Below are 24,350 nucleotides of genomic sequence, written 5' to 3'. Positions count from 1 at the left end.
CAAAAATTACGTTTACATCGAACAAAAGTAGCAGCGACTCCCGATATATTGAACGTCAAGCTGCGGAAAAGTGCCCCCAAAAGTTGGCTTTCCCTCGTGGTGGTGAGGAAACCGGCGGCGCGGCTCCATCTAACCGCACTCCCTACCGTGACCGCGCTACGTTGAGCGAGCCGTCACCCCCCCCCGCAAAAGATACCCCTGGCCCGCCCGCAGCGCTTGCTGAGACAGCCAATCAGAGGCTCTTATGCCCTTGTCGTGTAAGGTGGCGCTAGTGTGAGTTGTCTGGCTGCATTTCTGGTTCATTGTATTTGCGCCTTGTGGGCCTTTTCCCGTAGTGTTGCCGTGATGAAGCAACAGAATTCGCCTTTCGCCGTGAAGCTCGAAATCATAAATCGTGTCGAACACTGTGAGAAGTCGGATGTCCCCGCAGCGTGCAAGATTCGAAGGAAAGGGGGAGATTAGGGATTAAGTGGACAAACTCGCAGCCCCGTGCCTGTGGCGCCTGAACTTAGTTAATTAGTTAAATGTGGTTTAATGGCGCAAAAGCGGCTGAGGCTATAATGCGCCAAACACGAGGTGTTTTAAAATCCAGTTTAGGAAGGAAAAGCCTGTGTTAATAATCTATATTTTACGTAAAAATCCAGTGTCGTCTAGAAATTTATGCACGTCAGATAATGGAACTAACAGATCATCACCTAAAATTAAAGTGGGGTGTAAAGGTTTGTGTAGTTGATATAAGTTGTGCAAAAGGTTTCGTCTGTGTATTTCAATGTGTGTACATGCCAGTAATATATGCATAACTGTTAGTGGTTCTTGGCATTTCTTACACGTTGGTGTGTCTTCTTTCGTAAGTAAAGTGTGTGAGGTGCATGCGCCCAATGTGTATTCAGCATAAAACTACTTCGAAGAACCACTCCTGATGATAACATGACTTCCACTCGCCAACTATTGGTTTAGTGAGATGTAGCTTGTCGGCACGATGGTCGCATTCGTGTCGCCATTTTGACATTAAGGCTTTTCTAATGGCACGGATACTATCTTTATATGGAAGTGTTGTGTTTGTATTGGCTTTGTACGCTCCATCGATGCACATCAGCAGCTTGGTTACCCGGTATCCCAACATGGCTTGGAACTCAGCAGAAACGAATTGACCTCCCGTATTTGTTAAGCGCCACCATGTTTAAGATGTCTCCTATCAGGGGTTCACACTCACTTCAGATGTAGAGCCTTCGGTGCGCTTAAGGAATCAGTGTATATGACTGCATTTTTGTGTTTATCAGTGATAATCTTTTTAACAACAAACCATATAGCGTAAACTTTGGCCATGAAAACAGAGGCATGCTGTGGTAATCGAATACTTGTTTCCCAATTTTCCGTTATGGCCCCCACACTCACGTGTTCTTTTGTTTTAGAGCGATCAGTGTAATACTTCATGTTATTTTGATATTTGTCCTGAAGAGCACGGAATCCTGAAGAGCGGCCTAATCATGTTCAGTTTATTTGTATAGTGTAAGTGTGAGTTGAATTGTGTGAGGATGTTGAAGCATATGTGTTGCGGTGATGACTGAATTCTGAGTAAGTAGGAAAAAGCGAGTAATGCTCTGCGCTACTTTAAGGAGGGTTCATTACACTCAATGTATAAACTTTGAATAGGTGATGTTCTGTAGGCACCACTTGCCAGTCACAGTCCAATGTTATGTACTGGATCAAGCCGTCGGATGTAGGACTGTCTGGCTTAGCCGTAAACCACGGAGCCATAGTCTAAAAGGCTACGCACAAGAGACCGGTAAATACGTAAGACACATTCAGTTGGAACCCCAGTGCTTATGAGATAAAACTTTGAGGATATTCAATGCTTTATTTGTCTTAATCTTTAGTGTTTTAATGTAGGCTAGGAAGCTTAGTTTTTTGTCAAAGATTACTCCCAAGAATTTATATTCTTGTTTTACTGGCGGCGGGACATCATCCAATTTTAAAACTGGACCTAAGTACAATCCTCGTTTTTGCGAGAATAGCACTGTAACAGTTTTTTGAGTAGAGAAGCAGAAGCCATTTTTCTCAGCCCACTTCATTAGTTTATTTATTGTTATCTGGAGCTGCCTTTCACATGTTGGCAAGTTTGAGGCGTGGCATGCTATTTGCAGATCATTGATGTATAAAGAGTGCATAACAGAGGTGGGGAATGACTTTGTTAATAGAGTTCATTTTCACTATAAAGAATGTTGTGCTAAGTATGCAACCTTGTGGCACGCCGTTTTCCTGGATAAATGTGCGCGAGAGCACAGTGCCTAGATGGATTTGGAATGTTCTGTAGGACATAAAATCAGCGAGACAGTTTAGCATTTTACCACAGATTCCTAATGCAGCGAGGTCACGTAAGATTCCAAATCGCCAAGTGGTGTCATATGCTTTTTCTAGATTGAAGAACACTGCCAGGCAGTGCTGTCTGTGTCAGAATGCTTCACGCATTTCGTGTTCAAGTCGGACGAGGTGGTCCGTCATTGAACACCCTTTTTTATACCCACACTGATGAAAATCAATGAAGTTCTGTATATCAAGCGTGAATGTTAATCTCGCATTTACAACACTTTCATACGATTTCGCCAAACAGCTTGTCAGGGCAATGGGCCGAAAGCTGCTTCTGGATGTGGGGGATTTACCTGTTTTTAAAAAGGGCACAACTATTGAGTTTTTCCAACTTTATGGCATAATTCCAGTTTCAAATACTTTGTTGAAAAATTTAAGGAGAGCATCTATGGATACTTGGGACAGGTGTGCAAGCATGGAATAATGGATCCAGTCAGGACCTACTGCAGTTTTTTTTGCCAGCACAGAGAACCCTGTTAAGTTCTTGTAAAGTGAATGGAGCGTTGTATCCGTTCCTTGACATACAAGCAGTAGGTAGTTTCTGCTTTTCTGCTGACAGTTTGTATTTTAAGAATGTGTTTGAATAATTATCCGAGCTAGAGACATTATAAAAATGCTCCCCAAGTATATTCACTTGTTCTTGTAGTGTTGTCTGAGTGCCTGAAGGTGTAAGTAAGGGTATAGTGTATGATGAGTAGTCCCCCTTAAACTTCCTGACCTGTTCCCACATCCTTTTGGATGTGACGGTGCTATTAATTGTAGATATATATTTGTGCCAAGACAATTTTTCCGCCTGTCTCCGAATGTATCGAGCTTTCGCTTTGGCTTGTTTAAATTCAGAAAGTTGTGTGTTGGGTATCTACGCAAGATTCCCCAGGCCTTATTTTGCTTTTTTTGCTTTGGTATGTCGTGTGTCCACCAAGAATTCAGCTTTTCCTGAACAACGCCAGAAGATTGTGGAATGGCCTTTTCAGGTGCAGAAATAATCCAATTAGTAAATTTTTAATTTTACCCGCCGTGGTTGCTCAGTGGCTATGGTGTTAGGTTGCTGAGCACGAGGTCGCGGGATCGAATCCCGGCCACGGCGGCCGCATTTCGATGGGGGCGAAATGCGAAAACACCCGTGTACTTAGATTTAGGTGCACGTTAAAGAACCCCAGGTAGTCGAAATTTCCGGAGTCCCCCACTACGGCGTGCCTCATAATCAGAATGTGGTTTTGGCACGTAAAACCCCATAATTTATTTATTATTTTATTAAATTTTTAATTTTGTCAATGCTTAGGTCTGTTAAAATAAGCTCCTCCAGCCTGGCACTTCCTGGCACTTTCTGTGAAAACAGACCAGTCTGCCATTTGCAATTTCCAATGGCGCGGTTTGCGGGATATAATGGGTAGCGTTGATGTGAGGTTCATTACAGCAGGTAGACGATCACTGCCATATGAAGACTCCAGTACGTCCCATTTAAAATTGGTAAAAATATACGGGGAGCAAAATGCTAAATCAAAGCAGCTAAAATTACGTGAACTCGGTGAAAAATATGTTGGCGCACCTGAATTCAAAAGACAGATGTTGGTTCTCAAAATAAAATCTTCCATAAGTTGTCCTCTTTGGTCATTCTTATTGCTGCCCCAAAGAGTGCAATGAGATTTAATATCTCCAACTAAAACAAAAGGCTCCGGCAGCTGGTCAATTAAATTTTGCAGGTCTCGAGTTGTGAAATGGGTATGTGGCGGAATGTACAATGAACAGATCGGTGACAGTCTTAAATGATGAAACGGTGACAGCTACTGCCTCGTACAGAGTATTTAATACTACGTACGGTATTAAATAAAACATTTCATGTGGGAATACCGCATTGGATGACAATAGCGACACCTCCTGAAAGACGGCTGGTGTGCTCGCGGTGGGTGGTGGTAACAACTTTATTGAGACTCTGCTCAGTTATGATCTGGCAGGCCCGAGTCCTAGAATGGCCCCTCACGAGGAGCGACCCTTTCGGCGCGGTCCTTTCTTGCGACAGCAAAACCTTTAAGAAAATGTGTATGTTTGGGTCCTAGGTTCGTTTCATGGAGGCAGAGTGCTACTGGTGATAACTTATTTATAATGTCTTTGATGCCACCTATATTGTGAATTAGGCATCTACAATTCCAATGAATGATATGCGCCATTTTATTGGAATTGAAAGAAAAAAAATTACTTATGTGTGTGAGCTTACAAGTTGTAGGTGACATGTATCAAAAAGCTGATTACTCTTATGAAGGGCGGTAACGGTTCAGGTTACCTGTCCCTTTCTTGGCGCAGTTACAAGATGTTTCTCCTTCTTGGAGTGCTCCAAGGAGCACAAATCTTTTGGCGTCAATGACGCCAGGGTTTTCGGATCGACCTCCATCACCTTCTCTGAGGTGCTGGATGATCAAGAGCCGGGCGCCGGGACGTGCGTCTCGGGCTGTGCAGTTCGGTTCAACTTTGGGCCCTGCGGCACTCCAGTCTGCTGGCCCGTCTTCGATGATGATAGAGCAGCACTGGCTGCAGCCACCAAGGGGGCAGATGGAGTTTCTACAAGGATACCAGACGTGGACCCTGTAGGCTCCTGAAACCAGTGTGGCACTGGCCCCTGCCGCATCACACTGGCATAGCTCACTTGAGGCAAGTGTCCTAGCCTTTCCCTCACTTCATGGAATGAGATCTTTTCCTTTACAGTGATTGTGATTATTTCTTTTTTTCTTTTCCAGCAAGGGCAGCTCCGCAAGTAATCTGGATGATTGCCCTTGCAATTGACACATAGTGCGGGAGCATTGCAGTTACCAGAAGGATGGTCAGTGGCACCACATTTAACGCATGTTTCTTTGCCTCTGCATGATTGCGATGCATGCCCAAACCTCTGGCACTTGAAACACCACCTTGGGTTAAGTATGTACAGTCTGACGTTGATTTTCAAATATCCCGCGTCAAGTGAACTAGGTACAGTGCTGCTACCAAATGTCAATATCACATGTTTCGTCGGAATCTGTTGGTCATTTCACCATAGTGTGATTCTTTGCACCTTAATTATGTTTTGCTCCTGAAATCCTTCAAGGAGCTCTTCGTCACTGAGGTTTAGGAAGTCTTCTGATATAACACCCCTGCTGGTGTTGAGTGAGCGATGTGGTGAGATTGTCACTTTAATGTCACCAATACTGGTGAGTTCAGCAAGCTTTTCTAGTTGATCTTTTTTCGTCAGTTCAATGAGGAGGTCTCCGCTAGCCATCTCTGAGGCCTTGTAACCTGGTCCAATCGTGTTTGCTAGACATCTAGAAACTCGAAATGGCAACAGTTTTTTTACTCTTGTGTTGCCTTCACTGTGGAGAACATGATATTTTGGAAATGTGTCTTCGTTTGGTTTCCAAAAGAACGGGAAAGCTGCTTCGGTGCGACCTCTTTTCAGAGGCTGATCTGAAAGTCGCAGGAACACTTCTGCCATTGGATGGTTTCAAAATTCAGTGGCGGTGGTAGTCACCCACCACCGAGCCCAACAAGGGGACGCTACAGGTTCCAAAGAACCTGCAGACGCCAGCTATACACCGCCACTATAACCTGATGTATATACCCAAGGCTGAATGTATTACACACGGTTAACCCTTGCAGCCCAGAAATTCGCAAGCAAGAATAAGTGAGTAGAAGATAGGAAAGATTGAAAGTGAGCGAGAAAGAAAAGATTGAAGAGGGGGAGAAGAAAAGGCGACACGATTTCCCCCGGGTGGGTCAGTCCGGGTGGGTCAGTCCAGCTGGGTCAGTCCAGGGGTGCCATCGATGTGAAGCAGAGGCCAAAGAGGTGTGTTGCCTCTGCCGGGGAGCCTTAAAGGTGCGAACACCCGGCGTCAGCTCAACCTCCAGGATCCCCCTTTCCCCAGACACGTCATACGCGGGAGGGTCCTACACTCGTGTGCTCAGGTATGTGGTGTTGCAACACACCAAACGCCTGCTGATGCAGACGCCCCTGCGGGGCGTGGCGCCCAAAGAGTACGCATGACCGTGTACAAGCCGTTCATCTGAAATTACTTTAAACGAGCCAGCTTTCACATGCCTGGTGATTGTAAATTCTGATGAGTGCGACGAAGTCGTTGCTGGTGTTGCCGAAGTTTGGAGCGAGCTGTCAGAATTTCCGGAAGCCATGGACGAATCGGCGGTCGACGAGTTTATGAGTGCAGGTGATGGTGTCGCGACCACGGGAGAGCCCGAAAACGAAGACTACATCGCCGACATCGTACCGAGCACAAGTGGAAGTGGGCACAATGAGGAAAGCAACAACGGTCCTTTGCCCACATCCTCCGAGGTGATTGGTGTGCTCACACTAGTCCGGTGCTTCTCCGTGAATGTGGAAGGTTGCGGCGTCAGCTGCTCCGACTCCTTAGACAATGTGGAGATGTGCGTGCATCGCAGGCAGTGAAATTGCCCAAGCAGAAGAGAATACAGGACTATTTCATGCGAAACTAAGCTAGTTTCATCAATGAAGTGATTTTTATAAATGGTATGTGCTCTTATGACATCCAATTCTTTAGCGGGCTTATATCGAATTATGCTCTATTTCGAACTGATAGGTGTTTTTCTGCGAGTTCGATATAGCCGGGTTCGACTGTATAATTATACCTGTTTTAACAATATATCAGTTATAACAATGAGAAACTGCTGCACCGTCAACTTTTGTATGTGTTCCATTGTGAAATAACCCGCTTACTACAATGCCCCGATGCCGCCTTATCGGTTATAACGATAAAGTCTGGATGCTGGGTGCCCGAGCTGAATGGTAGTGAAATGCGAAATCCTTCAAAAGGAAAAAATAAAACGAGAAATTCGAGCCGCTGCAAGATGGGCCGCTGCTCCAACAGCCGCTGCGCGCTAGTTTTTCAGCCATTTCCGCGCGCCTCTCTCCCGTCGCTTTTCCACCCCTCCGGCCACGAATGGGCTGCACGCCCATAGCTCTAAGCTGCCTCACCCTTCGAAACACGAATGGACTGTGCCAACTGCTCGCATGTTTCCCACTGGCTCCTCATTCAGTGCAGTTCCGCAAACAGCTTAATCGCTCACGTTTGTCTTTGTTGGTTGCGTTGAAATCGTTCCTGGCTACACAGTTTCTCAGCCTCATTTGACCAACAGTTGGTTTGACTCGCCACCGAAACAGAAGATGGCTGATCCGCCCGCTGATCATCGCCAATGCACGACATCGCCGGTAAAAAGAAAGCGCATGGCTATAGATTTGGAAACTAAGTGCTTCTAACCGATGAGGTGATCGTTGCAAACGTGCTTGCACCAGATAGTGATGGCAACGACGGTAGCAATGACACAGTAGGGCAGGCTACCTCAACGTTGTCCTCGCAGGAGGCCCGGCAGATGCTTCAGTCCCACCGGAACTTCGTACTCGCGAGGAACCTTCCGCTGCACCAGGTGGAGCACCTGGATGCCTTGGAGGATGTAGGCAAGCTTCGTGTAAAGCATGCAAGGCTGACGGACATAGGATTTTCTCATGCAAACCAGTGAGAAGTACGTGGCGAGATGCTTGTGGCGATTTCACCTCAGCGTTTCTTCTGGAGATGCTGACAGACTGCTGCGGCAGCCTCCTCGCAATTCTTAAAAAGCCCCTTTTGGTGCCACCAAACCGATGCCTCGGCTGTGATTGCATATCGCGTGCTGCTCGTGACCCCTCTTTGCAGTTGTTATAGCAGTGCCATTCTTTAACGCTGGCAGCCGCGGTTTGTTACATGCGATCGGACCTCCCACAAAGCAGTTAAACAGTGAACACAATCAGCAGCCGGATGGAGGAAGGTGCTGGGGAGGGGCACTGACCTCCCTGCTATTATAGTTTTCTCACATGAGCTCCGTCATCCCCCTATTTTGATTTTTTCATGCAACTTGGTTATAACAATGGAATTTTCGTGGCACTTGAATATCGTTATAAGTAGGTTTGACTGTACAGTAAAACCTCCTTAAACCGTACCCACTTAAACAGTAGTTTCGTTTTAAAAGTAGTAAAGCCAAATCCCCGACTCAGTGGCCATTGAACATAATGCCTTGTGTATCCGCATAAACTGTACCAGCTTATTGCGTACGTATCGGTTAACACATAGTGTTTCTACTTTTCATCTCGCAATCACAGCAGTGCGTTGTCCCCGTTGGGCAGCCCGGCAGAACAACAAGCCTCAAAGATCAGAACAACGGCCTCCAAGCGCCCTGTGCATTTGTACGTGAAGCCACATCAACATCATTTCAGCGCCATGTCAGAGAGCGTTGTGGGGTCATGCAAGCTAGGATTTGCGTCATGCCGAAGCTTGGATAAAAAACACCAGGTTCTCATCATAGAAGAAAAATTGGACAACGTTCGTGCTATCGAACGTGGCATGAAGTTGGCACTGGCACGTGACAGGGATCTACTGTTGGCAACAGTGTCCGGCATTTGGAATGCGAAGTTGCTCGGCAGCACTGCTGCGACCGCGAAAAGATGTCGGCTACGAGGTTCGACTTTTCGCCATCGTTGCCTCTGTTGTTGCCGAAGTGTCACCTAATGATAGTGATGATGACGACACAGAAAGCGACAACGCAGGAAATTCAGGCCTGACAGTGGCAGAAGCTGCACATTACATCAGCATCATGAATGCAATTGTCGTGATGCAAACAGCACCCTGCAATGAAAAAGGCGCCCGCAAACTTCTGCAGCACTATCGCACCCGTGCACGGAGAATATGCAACGCCAACGAGGAATCTGCCATGCGAGTGTTTGCCGAGAAGAGGGGGCTGGCTGAAAAGCTGGCTCGCAGCTTCAGTAAGCTTGAGGCCGCTGTTGTCACTGCTAGGCCGCTGCGGCATCACACGAAAATAGCAGACTTCTGTCGCCCGAAGTGGATAAATACTGCATGTTTTTGCCCTTTCATCGCACTCTCCCTGAGCCCCGTTTTTGACAGGTAAATGGACGATCTCATGCTATTTTGGTTAAGCAGTACTACCATTTAGTACATATTTTTTCCGAGCTCTGGCCAACTACGGTTTAACGAGGTTTTACTGTATTCGTTATAAGTATGCATTTGTTATGAGCTGATATTCTCAAGAAACGCTCTCGATTTACTTTGTTACAAAGTCAACGTCCAATTTTGTAGGCTCCCTAGGGGCCACAAAAATGTCCAATAAATGAATGCATGCCTTTTACTGCCCCCGGTGGCTCAAATCGCCACAGGCACGTCCGTAACAGCTCTGAAGACCTGCCAGTACACCCATTAGGCATATCGGTGCTTGTATCGTTACAAGAGGTGGCGGGTGCATGTGTCTATAATTAAGAATACATACTGTGTCCCGTGACAGTGGCCTCTTTCCACTCTTAGTATGCTTCACCACAATACAGTGTGTATGCTTGAACGCATAACAGTGCTGTTGTAGTGGACAGTACTCATAGAGCCCCAAGGGGGAAAGAAGAAGAGATTGGACTAGCAGGATCAGGCATATAGACTCGACAATGGTAGCCATGACATCATTGCTGTCACCTGATAAATGGCAATTCTTTGTGAGCCTTCTGTTTTGACAAGTTGGTGACCTCAGACGTGATACCACATCACAACTGTATACGTCTACCAAGTTTCTTCTTGACAACATGGAACCAGCCACCGAACAACGACATCTCGAAGAAAACACGTCTTCCATCGCCACACTCAAACTTCCAAATTTCTGGCCCTCAGACTGTGAACTCTAGTTCGACCACATCGAGGCGCAGTTTCACCATCACTGAGTCACATCTCAGGCAGCCAAGTACGACAACGTCGTGAGTGCGCTTAACCTGACCATTGCAGCTTTGGTCCGCGACACTTTGCTAGTTCCTCTACACGATGACCAGTATGACACCCTTAAGCAGGAGTTACTACGGCGCACCACCGACTCTGAGTCATGACGCATTCAGGAGCTCCTCTCATCGGAGGAACTTGGTGAGAGAAAACTGACTGAGCTACTTTGCCATACGACACAACTCCTGGGAACCAGTCCATCATCAGCAGACTCGAAAATCTTTCGGGAGCTCTGAACGCCTCTCCAAGAAGATTGCAGGCAGACACATCCTAGATAAATTAGGGATCCGCTACCCCACACAACATGGAGACAAACGAGACGTACCTAAGGAAATAAGGGCCAAACTCATGGTACCCCCCTTACCCAAGAATATGCATCCTGTACACCACAAGGGCAGGAGAGAAAGCAGGGCAAAGAACATGGCGAAGAACTACCGAAGATATAAGGACGCGGTCTTTGTAGACATTGCACGTTACAAACACAAACGCAGCTTTGCCGCAGCAGTACTTAACCATAACAGACAATGCTGCACAAGCTTGACTATAAACACGACATGCATCGAAATGGCAGAGGAAGCGGCTATAGCATTAGCCATAGCACAAACCAATGCATACTATATAATCAGCGATTCCCAGACGGCAGTACGCAACTTCGGGAATGGCCAGATCTCAGCTGAGGCGCTAAACATACTCAGAAAAGGCAAAACAACAAGGGAAGACAGATGCGTCCAAATGCTATGGATACCAGCCCCCACCACTGACTGAACGGGAGAGGACGACCATAATGCGGTGGCGCACAACGTAGCTCAAGGACTCACTTTCTGAGCTGCGACAAACATAGACCCCTCAACAGGGCCCTCCGAAGTATGGGAATGGGAAGACAGAATGACCAGGTTCAATGACATCACCAACCATTACAGGACGCAAAGATGCACTTATCCACCACCCCATCCACAATTCAGTAGATCGCAAGCTGTCCAGTGGCGACAACTACAAACCAAATCATACAAGAGTCCGATACTAATGCATGCTATTTATCCAGACATATACACAACAGATAGATGCAAAGTGTGTGGCACCGGAGCCATGCTAGAACACATGCTATGGCAATGCCAGGGACTAATACAGGACAATGAGAGCTTGGTTAAAACATGTTGGCGGGCTAGTTGGTTAGAATCCATGATAGAGTGTATAAGTGCGACTGAATGAGGACGTAGAAAGAAACAGATACACAGAGACAGCGCTGTCTCTGAGTAGCTGTTTCTTTCTACATCCTCGTTCAGTCGCGCCTATACACTCTATCATGCACAATGAGAGCGAAGCCTCCATGGACAGCCTCCGCGCACGACGGCAGGCCGCACTACTCAGCTCGAACCTGGAATACCAACTCTGGGCAGTCCAGCGGGCCAAGGAACCCGCCGAGAGGCAAGAACTCTCGGCCATAACCTCGGCGGGTGCCCCAGCCCACTAACTCGCCGGACACGAATCGTTATGATTTGAAATAAAGTTTGCTCACTCACTCAATCTTCTTCCAGCGTTTACCGATCCAGGTACACATGATTTTATGTGCCTCACTTACTATGACATCTGTCGAAGCTTCAGAGATGATGGCAGACTAGATTATGGATTCTTTCCATCTTGTGATATCCACTGTTGACCGTTGTAATGCACCTGTGGCGACATGACCCCAGTTACAGCAGCACTTTGACAAACTTGACAGTTCAAGCACGCACCTTGCTGCGCAAGTAGAGGAACTAACCAGTTGGCTGCCTTACGATTTCATGCGAATAACCATCAGCAGTGGCATCACTCGCAAGACCAAAAACGTGTCGCGCCCTTTGTCTCCCCTTATTTGTTGGTATTACTCCGGCACGTCAGTGCCAACCGCCTTGCAACTTTCCAGGAAACAGTTGGGCCAGTCACTGATGATGGCTAGTGCCACAGGCACTACATCAAGCCGTCTTTTCTGTGTCACCGACCATGTCACGAAAGTTCACTATCTTGTAGACACTGATGCGGAAATTTGCATCATTCCCCCTGCTTTTCAAGACCGCAGAAGACATCGCCATGATACGTCCTTTCTCACTGCCATCGACGGTTCCAACATTAAAACGTATGGTCAGAAATCTGTCTCTCTTGACCTTGGTCTGCGACACCCTTTGCGATGGCTATTTGCCGTCGGCGACATCCGCGAGCCAATCATCATCGCTGACCTTCTGTGGAAGTTTAACCTTCTCGTTGACCTTTGCAACTGCTGCCTTCTTGACTCAACAAACCTGTCCGTACAAGGTACCACCACGTCTGCACCACCTTTGCGTCTCGTACAAGCAGACTTTTTGTTAGCGGACCATAGGGACAATTTCGATTGACCGCTTGAAGCCAGCTCATCTAGACTCTGGCATTGCCATCTCCACAACTTAAACCGCTCAACGGCAGTGTCTTCATCGCTAGGGGGGACAGCCAGACAGCACTCATAGAGCCCCGAGGGGGAAAAGGAAGAGACTCCAGTGGATTAGTGCGATCCGGCATATAGGCTCGACGATGGTAGCCACGACATCAACTCAGTCACCTGCTAAATAAATGGCAATTCTTTGTGGGCCTTCTGTTCCTACACTGTATTGCGGTGAAGCTAACTTTTGGGAACCGGCATTGTGCGCCGCTTGACCCTTGCCGTACTTTCCACGCTTGGATTGGCCGGCAGGTCCTTGCCGTCATTAGCGAGGATGACAAAGGCGGAATCGGTGCCGTTGCTGACAGCAGCGAATTCTTTCAAGCAAAAACATGGCACCAAAGAGCAGGAAGCTTGGAAGCGAACATCGAAGCAACTAGGTCTAACATTACGTGGTGGCTGTAACTGCTGCTAGTGGATTGGTGTGCCAAAGCACTGGTTCAATGCTACAAGATAATCAAAATGGCGGCGGTGGTGGCTTCAAGTATTGCTGCTTCAGACCAGTGATCATGGCAAAAAATCCGGAAAATCGGACAGCGCAGGGTTTCAGCGTATGAAATTTCAGATGTCCTAATACATTGCCTCTATGGGGTACATGGTGGTGTCGCGAAGGGATCTGAATTATTGGGCATGTTAAAAATCATTGGTCGCTGACTGTGTCCGATAATTCATTCTGTTGAGGTGCGACTGCATAAGGTGTAAGGCGGAGTTGAGATGAACTGTTAAACATATGTTAAAATGAAAACAAGATAGCCAACCTGCTAGATTTGTAAAGTTATACAAAGTTTTATTTTATGCCCCTACAGTGATATTATAACTTTAAAAAATGAACACATTGATTTGCTGCTCTTCTGCCATGCAGTTTAATGATATATTTTATATTGCTCTTCCAGAAATTCATTGTTTTGAATGTGATAAAAACATAACCTTCATACAAAATAATCAGATTTTGAATTGAAAACATTTTGAATTAGAACAGGGGGTAGAAAGGTAACCTGAATTAAAGTTTGAACCATTTACAGTCGATCTCGGGATATACGTATTGAACTCGAAGGGGACTGCAAAATAGTTCAATATATATTGATAATTTGTGCCTATTTGAAACTTAACTGAGGCCTCCGTACGTCTCAGACAGTTTCTCGAGCTCTTGAAAAGCAGGAATTGATCAATTTGCTTCTGCAAGGCCATGTCAAATGCAAAAATGTTACCTTATATTGCCGTGAGTACATTGAAGTGCTTGATGCGTGTTTTTATTTAAGATTAAGTAGAAATGGACACACCGTGGAAGTAAACCAGCCTGTTGAATATATACTGTGCTGCCATCAGTGCACTTGTACTACGAATCATGTGTGAATTTGCCCAGTTGTGTGTCCGTTACAGTACCAAAGCTACACCTCTTAAACAGACGATCATCATACGTGGGCAGTGAGCCAGGTAGACAGCTGTGTCAGGTTTCAAAAGTGACTTCCTGTTGGAACCAGTCATCCTCGCTTCTTAACCAGCTTCACCGGCTTCACAAACAGTCAGCGTGTCTCTTCTTGTGTGCTGATCAGTGCTTTGATGCCTGACAGTGCCCCTTCCCATCTGGCTGCTGTGTTGATGACTGCCGACACTAAACACATGCTGTTAGTTTCACAAGTGGCCTTCAGCTAGCAAAACATTTGAATTTATTACCACTCACATGTAACCGTGAGAGCACGAATAAAACACATTCAGTGCAGACCTCCGAACAGCACAGCGATGAGTATTGCACACCAATAACGCAATGGTCTTTCCACAAAAGTGCAGATGTGGTATGTGGTGGCATGTTAAATTCAAACTGAAGTGTAAATATCCATCCAAGAATCCAAGTGAAAGTTGGGATCGAATTCATTTTGGTCACTCACGGAACACTAAAATGAACACTAAGATACGAGTGTCATCCACGTTTTCTTGTGAAATGCCTATCGGACCCTGAGGCCGTTTGCCTTCTTGAAGCAGAGTGGCGATCTGCTCTTGCAGATCACGATTGCCCGCAGTTTGCACGAGCCATGGTTTCATATCCACAGCAAGCAAAAGTGGGTGCACCCATCTCATTTTTCTTCCGTGATATGTACTGCCCTTCAGATTCCATCTCCTGATCAACAGCACCTGAGAAAACGGTGAAGGTTCAAATTCGGTGGCATTAAATATTTTTAACGACATGAGAGTGATTGCGGCTCTATTAGGAGAAGTGCACTTGCAGGGACGCCGCACACCGCAGCCTTTCATATATCGAATGTGGCGGTGAACAGGAGTTCTGATATATGTGTAATATACATCACTATACTTTTGCATGGGATTTCCAAGGGGATTTTACAACTGTTCTATAAAGACAATAATTCAATATATCCGAGTATGAAATATCGGGGATCGACTGTATAACGATTTATGACAGAACTTGCAAGGAGCAGACACAACAAGTACTTAAACTGTCACAGTGACTGGAAACATTGCCGATATTAAAAGGCACATTATTTGCCTGTAATTAAAGCCCATTAAGGAATGGAACCTGTTATTGCTGAATTTTATTGGTTGCAAGACTTTACTTGTTGAATGAGGGTTGCATAGTAAACATGCCCAGCAGCTTTATTTCTACAGACTGCAAAACAATGTGATAGTATGTGTACTATCTTTTGATATTGTCCCTCATCACTTCTTTATTTTCTTTCTACCTATCTACAAGCTTGAGTATTCTATGTGGGGACGCTTGACTCTCACATCTCCCAATGTTTGTCTTCCCCACTTGACTTTTGTGTCTCTTGATGCCCAGCTTTCCCCGCATGATACACATATAATCGTGCGAGTCAACATCTTAGTTGTGCAGCTAGGAGAGCCGTCTCATGATATTGCCACCTGATGGCGTGGATAACTAGGGCACAAGAAGATCTTGCTACTTTATGTTCAGCTGTGGCATACAGGCATATGCAGACTGGCCACATGCTTGTCAGTGGTCATTGCGGAAGGCTTCCCATTCAGCTTCGAAGCAAAGCACTGGCATGGGCAAACACAATTGCTTGGACGCACTTCCATTTGTGGGACCACATCTATGAATAAATTAGGTGTCGGAGTTGGGCACAGGCGAGCATTCACTCAGTAACCTTACGTGGCCATTTAAACTTCCTCAATTCCTTGCATGTAGTTCGGCAAGTTGGCATTCTTGCAAAGAAGGAGCAATAAATGTGTCCATTTTTCTTGTGTGTTTGTACTACTGTGTGCTGTGTCCTTTGTTACCAAGAGCATTTGAAACCCCACATCTAACAGTACAGAATTGTACAGTACAGTACCATGCGAAATTGGGTTATTGAGATGAGATATTTGCTGCACAACCCCCATATATAAGCACATCATGCTTCGCACAATAGCTCCAGTAGGTACTGCAGGATATTAATTACAAACAATCACAACATGCTAAAAAATATGAATATTACAAAACATCAGAAAGTTTTAATTTGACTGAAGTAACTGAAAAACATGAAATTGTTTACAGAAAAAAGAAAAAGCCAAATTTATGTAACTTCAGAAAGCAAAACTCTTGACCATGCATACAAACGAGACTATTGATTAAAACAAAAAAGCAATTACCTTGAACTGGAGCGGCTGGGCTGATTTCAAATTTGCCAAACTTGTCCTCAATGTCAGCTTGATTTTGGTTCGTTGGAGGTCGTTCCATTGGCTCTTCTTCTTCTACCTGAGATGAAGGCGTGTCCCTGCCACTGACATTTGGAGTTCCATGCCCACTGTGAAGGAGGACGGGTGTAAAACATAAAAAACATGGCACACAAATTTTTCTGCAAGAAGACTATCTGCAAGCAGTGCACACATACAACCTGTTGCAGTGTAAAGTTCCGCCAGCTTTTTATACCTTGTAAGTACACACAAGCACATTGCACAACAGAGTGAAAGAAGGCATGGAGAGAGCAAAAGTATATGCATGGTACAAGATGCACAACTGTATCAGCACTGCCCATTAGGTTGTTTGTCTGCATAGTACTAGTCATACTGTACATCAACTCACAGCACAGTATGCACAGTATATGCAGGGATGTGAAATAATACAGTTAACACACCTAGCACACACCATGCTGTACCTATGACATTGTAAAATAGTGATTAAATTTCAAGCCTTGTTTGGAACTGCTGAATGTTGTCGCTATGTCCTCCCAAGAAAATTTATTAGTACGACTAATGATATTAATGATATTAACTCAAGCTTGTAGATAGGTAGAAAGAAAATAAAGAAGTGATGAGGGACAATATCAAAAGATAGTACACTGTGGGGATGCGCGACTCTCACGCATCCCCTGATATGCTGTTTTCCCGCACGGCTCGCATGGCCTGGCGCCCGCGGCGGTCGGAGTGGTACAAGCGCGGTGCGAGAGATGGCGCGAGTGTTGCGCTGCTAACGCCGCCGACAGGTGGGGCTACTTGGGCGCCGGAAGACAAGGCGCTCTCTTGGATTCGGGACTGCGAGCGTGACGGACGTGCCGTGCCGCGCGTGCGCCAATCCATGCTTCTGCGAGACCGTCTCGCGCGGCCACCTTGGAACGCGCCACCGTTGGCGTGACCGTACACGCGAACGACCAGGCGTTGGGATCCAGCATGGGGCGAACATATTCGCTCGTTTTCCGGTCGCGGTGAGTCGGACTTCTAGATTTGTCGCGCGCCCATCGGCATGTTTTGTGGATAGCAACTCGGCTAGCAGGCATTGATCTATGAAAGGTGCAATAAATGCCCTTGTGATTGTTTGCACTACTGTGTTGTCGTTCCTTTGTCCCAAGAGTACGGAGGAGAACCCCATATCTCCCACAACACATACTATCACATTGTTTTGCAGTCTGTAGAAATAAAGCTGTTGGGCATGTTTACTGCACAACCCTCATTCATGTTGACTAATCATGTTGACAATAACAAAGTACCACTAGCATAACAGTACTATTAAAGGCAGAAACGCTACACAAGTAACACATTGACACTATTAAAGCAAGGATTGTTGTATATGTATTAACAAGTATCAAATTTACACTATTAAAGTAAGAGTTGGTGCATGCGTGCATGCACAAGGTGGGTGTGTAAGTTTTGCTTAACCTTTGCAGTCTTGTGGCTGGCCACATAAAAATGTTGTTTCCAGTGAAAGCAGTGAAACATTTCTTACTCTTTAGACTGTCTAACTGTGCTTTAGAAATAATTTTTGATGTCGTTTCTTTTATATGGTGGCCTCATACAATGAAAGTGAAATATTATCTTTGGAATCAACTGAAATGAACGAATTACATATTTGAATACAGTCAAAGCCACTTAAAATGATACCAGTATTAACAATATATTGGATATAACAATGTATAGCCAATGTGCCGTCAACTTTGTATGTGTTCTATGGTGAAATAAACCACTAACTACAGTGCTCCCATGTCACATTATCGCTTTTAACAATTAAATCTGGCTACTGCGTGCATGTGCCAAAAGGAAAAAGACAGCAAAATCCTTGAAACAGGGGTGGGACTGCGAAAAGTTATTCTGGAGCAATTACTGAAGCAACAAAATATGTGTTTTGGAGCAGTTTGGAGGAGGCAAAATTGCATTTTGGAGCAGACTAAATTTCATTTGGAGCAATTTGGAGCAGACAAAATGTCATTTTGAAGCAGTTTGGAGCAGGCCAAGTTAAATATTGGTGTAATAATGGAATATGGCAGTACACTTTGAGACCACGATAAAACACAGAATAAACCAACACAAAGCATGTAGTAGAAGCATGCTTTGTAGCTATAGCGTACTAGTATATGGAAGAGTTGGTTGAGCGGTGGCACAGTGCAGGCTTTCCCGTGGCATCAGAGGCACTATGATCAAACTATATATTTCCGCGCTGACGCTCATGATATAAGCGGAAAATGTTCCGAAATTATGCAGTCCAATCGACGCTGTAACATAATTTCTGGGTCACCATATGTCACCGCAGACCCAGAGAGCCGTAATCAGCTCTGGGCTGGATATAGCATAAAACTATTTCAATCTATTTTTATTGCAATAGCAATTACAATAATACAAACACTCCAGATGCATTTCTGCAGTCGCCATCATGTTCTGCATAAAGTCCAGGGATGATAACACCGTTGCCGCGTGCTGTATGCTGTAGGCGTGAGTGAAAGCATGAAAAAATGTGATCGTAGCTATCGAAACCATTGGCAACTGTGCTGCAGGGCAGCAGTCTGGTGTGAACAAGCGCAGAATTCATGGTTGGAAGAAACAAAAGGAAGCCCTCTTTGTGTGCAGCAGTCTGAGAAAAAGTTTCCGGGGGCCAAAGAATGGAGTGTGTCTGGAAGTTAAACTCAAGCTGACACAATTTGTTCAAGAGCAACGAGCTTCGAGCTGCTACAAGCAAAGGCAAGAGAGATGGCTAGAGAAAAAGGCATTCCGCAGACAGACTTCAAGGCAAATAACCACTGGGCTTCTCGTTTAATGCACCACGCTGGATTTTCTTTACGTCGGCGCATGTCGATATTGCAGAAGCTGCCAGGAAACTATGAAGAGCTGCTTGTGGCCTTTCAGCTTCACGTGATTTCGCTGCGAAAGTAGGTCAACTTTCAGCTGGGCCAAATCGGCAATGCTGATCAAATGGCAGTACAGTCGAACCCGGCTATATCGAACTCGCAAAAAAACGCCTATCAGTTCGATATAGAGCATAATTCGATATAAGCCTGCTGAATAATTGGATGTCATAAAAGCACATACCATTTATAAAATCACTTTATTAACGAAACTAGCTTAGTTTGGCATAAATTAGTCCTGCATTTTCTTCTGCTTGGGCAATTTCGCTGCCTGCGACGCACGCACTTCCCCACGTTGTCTAAGGAGTCGGAGCAGCTGAGGCCGCAACCTTCCGCATTCGCGCAGAAGCGCCGGACTAATGCGAGTGCACCAATCACTTCGGAGGATGTGGGCAAAGGACCGTAGTTGCTTTCCTCAATGTGCCTACTTTCATTTGTGCTCGGTACGATGTCGGCGATGTAGTCTTCATTTCCGGGCTCTACCGTGGTCGCGACACCATCATCTGCACTCACAAACTCGTCCACCGTTGATTCGAATGTCCCGGAAATTTTGACAGCTCGCTCCAAACTTCGGCAACACCGGCAACGGCTTCGTCGCATTCATCAGAATTTACAGTTCTCACCGAGCACGCGGAAACCGGCACGTATGAAGAACCCCTCGTACACGGCCGTGCGTACGCGTCGGGCCCCATGGGCACCGGGTTGCGAGTCTGGCCACTTTAGCCCTAATCGTGCCGAGAGTGTTCCTCGGAATCTTGCACGCTGCGGGGACATCGAACTTCTCATCGCGTTCGACGCGATTTATGATTTCGAGCTTCACGACGAGAGGCGAATTCTGCGGCTTCATCACGGCAACACTGCGGGAGAAGGCCCACAAGGCGCAAACACGACAAACCAGAGAAGCAGCCAGACAACTCGCACTTTCGCCATCTTGCACGAAGACAGCACAAGAGCCTCTGATTGGCTGTCTGAGCAAGCGCTGTAGGCGGGCCAGGATCATTTTTTGCTGGGGAGTGTCACTAGATAGTGACCTAAAGAAAGGAAGGACGCTTGATTCTGTAACCCGTGAGGGAGCACGGCGAAGCGTCGTCAGGGGAGAGGGGGTGGCAAGTGAAAGATGATAGAGAAAGAGGGAGGATGTGGCCTAATAAGACTCCACTATGCGCGACAGGGGGAGTGTCGACGGCTCGCTCGAACAGCCCGAGGCAGCGCGGTCACGGTAGGGAGAGCGGTTGGATGGAGCCGGGCCGCCGGGTTTCCCCGCTACTGCGAGGGAAAGCCAACTTCTGGGGGCACTTTTCCGCCGCTTGACGTTCGATATATCGGGAGTCACTGCAATATTTGTTCGATGTAAGCGTAATTTTTGCTATATATACTCATTGTAACTATACCGTGACCAGAAATTCTTCGATATATAGAATAATTCGATGTAAACGGGTTCGATATAGTCGGGTTCGACTGTATATTTGGATAAGCCCTGAGCCCTAACAAGGCAGCAGAAAGGCTCCAAGCAAGTTCCTGTGAAGTCAAGTGGAAATGAGATGACGTGGGCTACCACTCGATGTACTCTACAGTCAAATCTCGATATAACAAATCACGCGGGACCGCTGAAAATCGTTTGTTATTCTGAAAAGTTATTATAGTGAAAGCCCCAAAATAAACGATTCTGCCCATCAACCCAGCAGTTCATAAGTTGTCACCGTTTGGGCTATCCACAAAAACGTTGCTGTTAGCTCTCGGCCTGCGCTGTTGCTATTTTCCACCGATTCTGCCGCCATGCACCACCGAAACACCGTATAGCAAGAGTGACACGAGCAAAGCAGATGCTGATGCTGAGAAAACTACTGACAGAAAGGAAGCTCCATGTTGCTTCCAAAGCGCAATGTTTCTTCTTTGTTTGTTTTCACATTCCCTGTCGTGGACACCGCCACTGTCTCACTTGAGGCTGACACCTGAACTATTCCAAAGTGCAAGTGCGGGTAAACTACATCATCCAGAAAGTGGAAAGTGCGACTGTGTTGCATCCCTGCGGGTATAGAGATTACATTTCACCATGTGCGTAGCTAGTACGGCCGCAGAAAGAAGTGCGAAGAAAAGAGGCGTGCACAGAAAGAAGGGTGAAACAACCAAGAAACTCGCCTCCATTGCTAGGTGACCCTTGCCTGGGCAGAGCATGTGCTCACAAAACCTGATGCGTTGTCCCCCCCCCCCCACCTCCGGAATAGATTTAAATAAAAGAAACTCTCCTGTTTCTTTTTTTCTTTTTTGAGCACCGTCTCGGTTTTTCTGAACCCATGCGCCGCGGCATCCGCTTTCTGCGCCTTGTCGTCTGCTAGCCTACTGTTTCGGCTGCCGTGAAAGATACACAGAAATCTAGGAATCCCCAGATTTTGGAATATTAGATCGTAGTACTGAGGCATTGTTAACTTGGCACAGAAACTGAATAATGATCACTCTTTTGAAAAGTTCGGTATTCTGAAGTTAGCAGTACTGAAATATATTTATATTGAAACCATAAGATGTCAGCTGGGGATTTCTGAAAAGTTTGTTAATCAAGTGTTTGTAGTAACAAGATTTCACTGTATGTGGTGTTCAAACGAAAGACTCTGCCAAAAGAGGACAAGTTTCCAAAAAATGTTGTTGCCCACTGTCAAGAAAAAGGGTGGATGGACAAAACACTGGTGCTTGATTGGATATAGTCTGTGTGGTGTCGGCAGCCCAGAGCACACTTTTTGCTGTCACCAGGCTGACTCGATGAAGCAACTGCTGCTTGAGTCCAGCACTGAGCTTGTCATCCTGAGAGGGATGTCATCCTGAGAGGGATGACATCCCTGTTTCAACCGCCTGATGTATGCATAAATAAACCATTCAAAGACCGCATCGAGCGCTGCTATATGGAGTGGGTGAGGTCGGGAGAGCCTGAAGCAACTCCTGCCGGACAGCGGAAACAGGCCTCTCCAGCAATGCTCTGCTCGTGGATCGCCGACGTTTGGGCCTGCACTCCTGAGGAGCTCGTCCGTCAGGCATTCAAGAAATGTTTCATATCGAATGCACTTGATGACACTGAAAACAAGTCTCTATAGGAGGATATCTCCGAGAAGGGACTCGCGGAGGAAGGAGCAATGGAGGACGACGACTAAATAGCATGATGCAATAGATGACGATGACTAGAGTGAAATGCAATGGAAATAAATTCTTCAATCATTTTCCTCTGACTATATGCGAATGAAAATTTATTTTCCATTATTGCTGTCCCCAGATTACACCTCAAACTATATTCAAGCCCAAGCTATACGCGAGTTTTTTCGGTACATGGCACATACCTCATTTTTCTTTCACATACGATGCAATTTTTTATTGGTCGTGGATGCAAACAATGAGGGAAGCCGCTCTAGCCTTTGTAGCATTGTCAATTATGTATGAAACAAAGTACTGTTGCTGACCGATAATAAGAGCAGCAACAATTCGAACATGCTTGATTACTCGGTCAGCACCGTGGCGCCGCGGAGCTGTACTTTTAATTTTAAGCCCCATAAACTTAATGTATAAGGACTACGAAAACTTCGGACACTTACAGTGTACCATGCGATAATTGAGACTCCAAATGCACAACCGTGTGCTAATTTCATCACTCAGCTGAGGAGAAATTGTGATACTGTCACGTTGTTGTGACAGCACAGAATAACACACTATCAAAACAGCGACTATAAAATGCTAACTCTTTATTGGGCGAGCACAGTCAGTGATTGTTGAAATCTGATTTGCAGATCACACGCATCAGCCATTTATACATGGCTCAACAAACCTTCTAGCGTAATCGCTGGTGCTCGTGTAAGTTCTAGAATGTACACCAGTATTCCTGTCGCACACAGAATTTGATTACACGAGGTTTGGCGACAACATAGACAACAGAGAGAGCCATCGATAACATTCGAGAAACTTCTGATACAGAAAGGCACATCTTGCGCTAAGTGATAACCTTTAACATTTGTTAGTTGGTGAAATGCGGTCACCAGATAAAGATAAAGAAGTATGCGTGTCAATATTTTCAATTCCATACACTGCCGGCCGTATCAATGGCGCCTCCTCGAAACCGAAACCAGCAAAGCCTAGTCAATCTAGTAGCCGTCAATGAAGATTCAGTGAATGCACTGACTGCACGCACTTTGGTCTATCTGTAGTGTCAGCAAGGCAATGGTCACGATTTTGTAGTGATACTTTCCGCTTGATTCTATGCCACTGTACCTTATCAGCAACCATTCATGCATGGCCGGCTAATCCCGTCGATAAGGCATGTGGAGCACCGCTCTGGTCACTGACGAAGGGTGAAAAGTGTGAAAAGAAATAGCATAAAAGTCATCATCATCATCATCAGCCTGGTTACGCCCACTGCAGGGCAAAGGCTTCTCCCATATTTCTCCAACTACCCCGGTCATGTACTAATTGTGGCCATGTTGTCCCTGCAAACTTCTCTCATCCGCCCACCTAACTTTCTGCCGCGCCCTGCTACGCTTCCCTTCCCTTCGAATCCAGTCCGTAACACTTAATGACCATCGGTTATCTTCCCTCCTCATTACATGTCCTGCCCATGCCCATTCCTTTTTCTTGATTTCAACTAAGACGTCATTATTTCACATTTGTTCCCTCACCCAATCTGCTCTTTTCTTATCCTTTAGCGTTGCATCCATCATTCTTCTTTCCATAGCTCGTTGCGTCGTCCTCAATTTAAGTAGAACCCTTTTCGTAAGCCTGCAGGTTTCTGCCCCGTACGTGAGTACTGGTAAGACACAGCTGTTATACACTTTTCTCTTGAAGGATAATGGCAGCCTGCTGTTCATGATCTAAGAATGCCTGCCAAACGCACCCCAGCCCATTCTTATTCTTCTGATTATTTTAGTCTCATGATCAGGATCTGCGGTCACTACATGCCCTAAGTAGATGTATTTCCTTACCACTTCCAGTGCCTCACTATCTATCGTAAACTGCTGTTCTCTTCCAAGACTCTTAAACAGTACTTTAGTTTTCTGCAGATTAATTTTCTGACCCACCCTTCTGCTTTGCCTCTCCAGGTCAGTCAGCATGCATTGCAATTGGTCCCCTGAGTTACTAAGCAAGGCAATATCATCAGCGAAAGTTACTAAGGTATTCTCCATTAACTCTTATCCCCAATTC

General features: G+C 45.9%; 1 protein-coding gene across 1 annotated transcript in view; it reads right to left on the bottom strand.

Moving 5' to 3' along the window:
• Gapvd1 (GTPase activating protein and VPS9 domains 1) overlaps positions 1 to 24,350 on the bottom strand; it is a 189,215-nt gene that overhangs the window by 91,948 nt on the left and 72,917 nt on the right. The window contains exon 10 of the mRNA XM_055062940.2: positions 16,219 to 16,373. Within this exon, the coding sequence (XP_054918915.2) occupies positions 16,219 to 16,373 (155 nt within the window). The remainder of the gene's footprint in view (positions 1 to 16,218; positions 16,374 to 24,350) is intronic.

The sequence above is a fragment of the Dermacentor andersoni genome, chromosome 1 (assembly GCF_023375885.2).
Source record: "Dermacentor andersoni chromosome 1, qqDerAnde1_hic_scaffold, whole genome shotgun sequence".
In the NCBI taxonomy this organism is placed as follows: Eukaryota; Metazoa; Arthropoda; class Arachnida; order Ixodida; family Ixodidae; genus Dermacentor; species Dermacentor andersoni.
The sequence above is the reverse complement of the archived record's forward strand: the minus strand, read 5'-3'. Positions and strand labels throughout refer to the sequence as shown.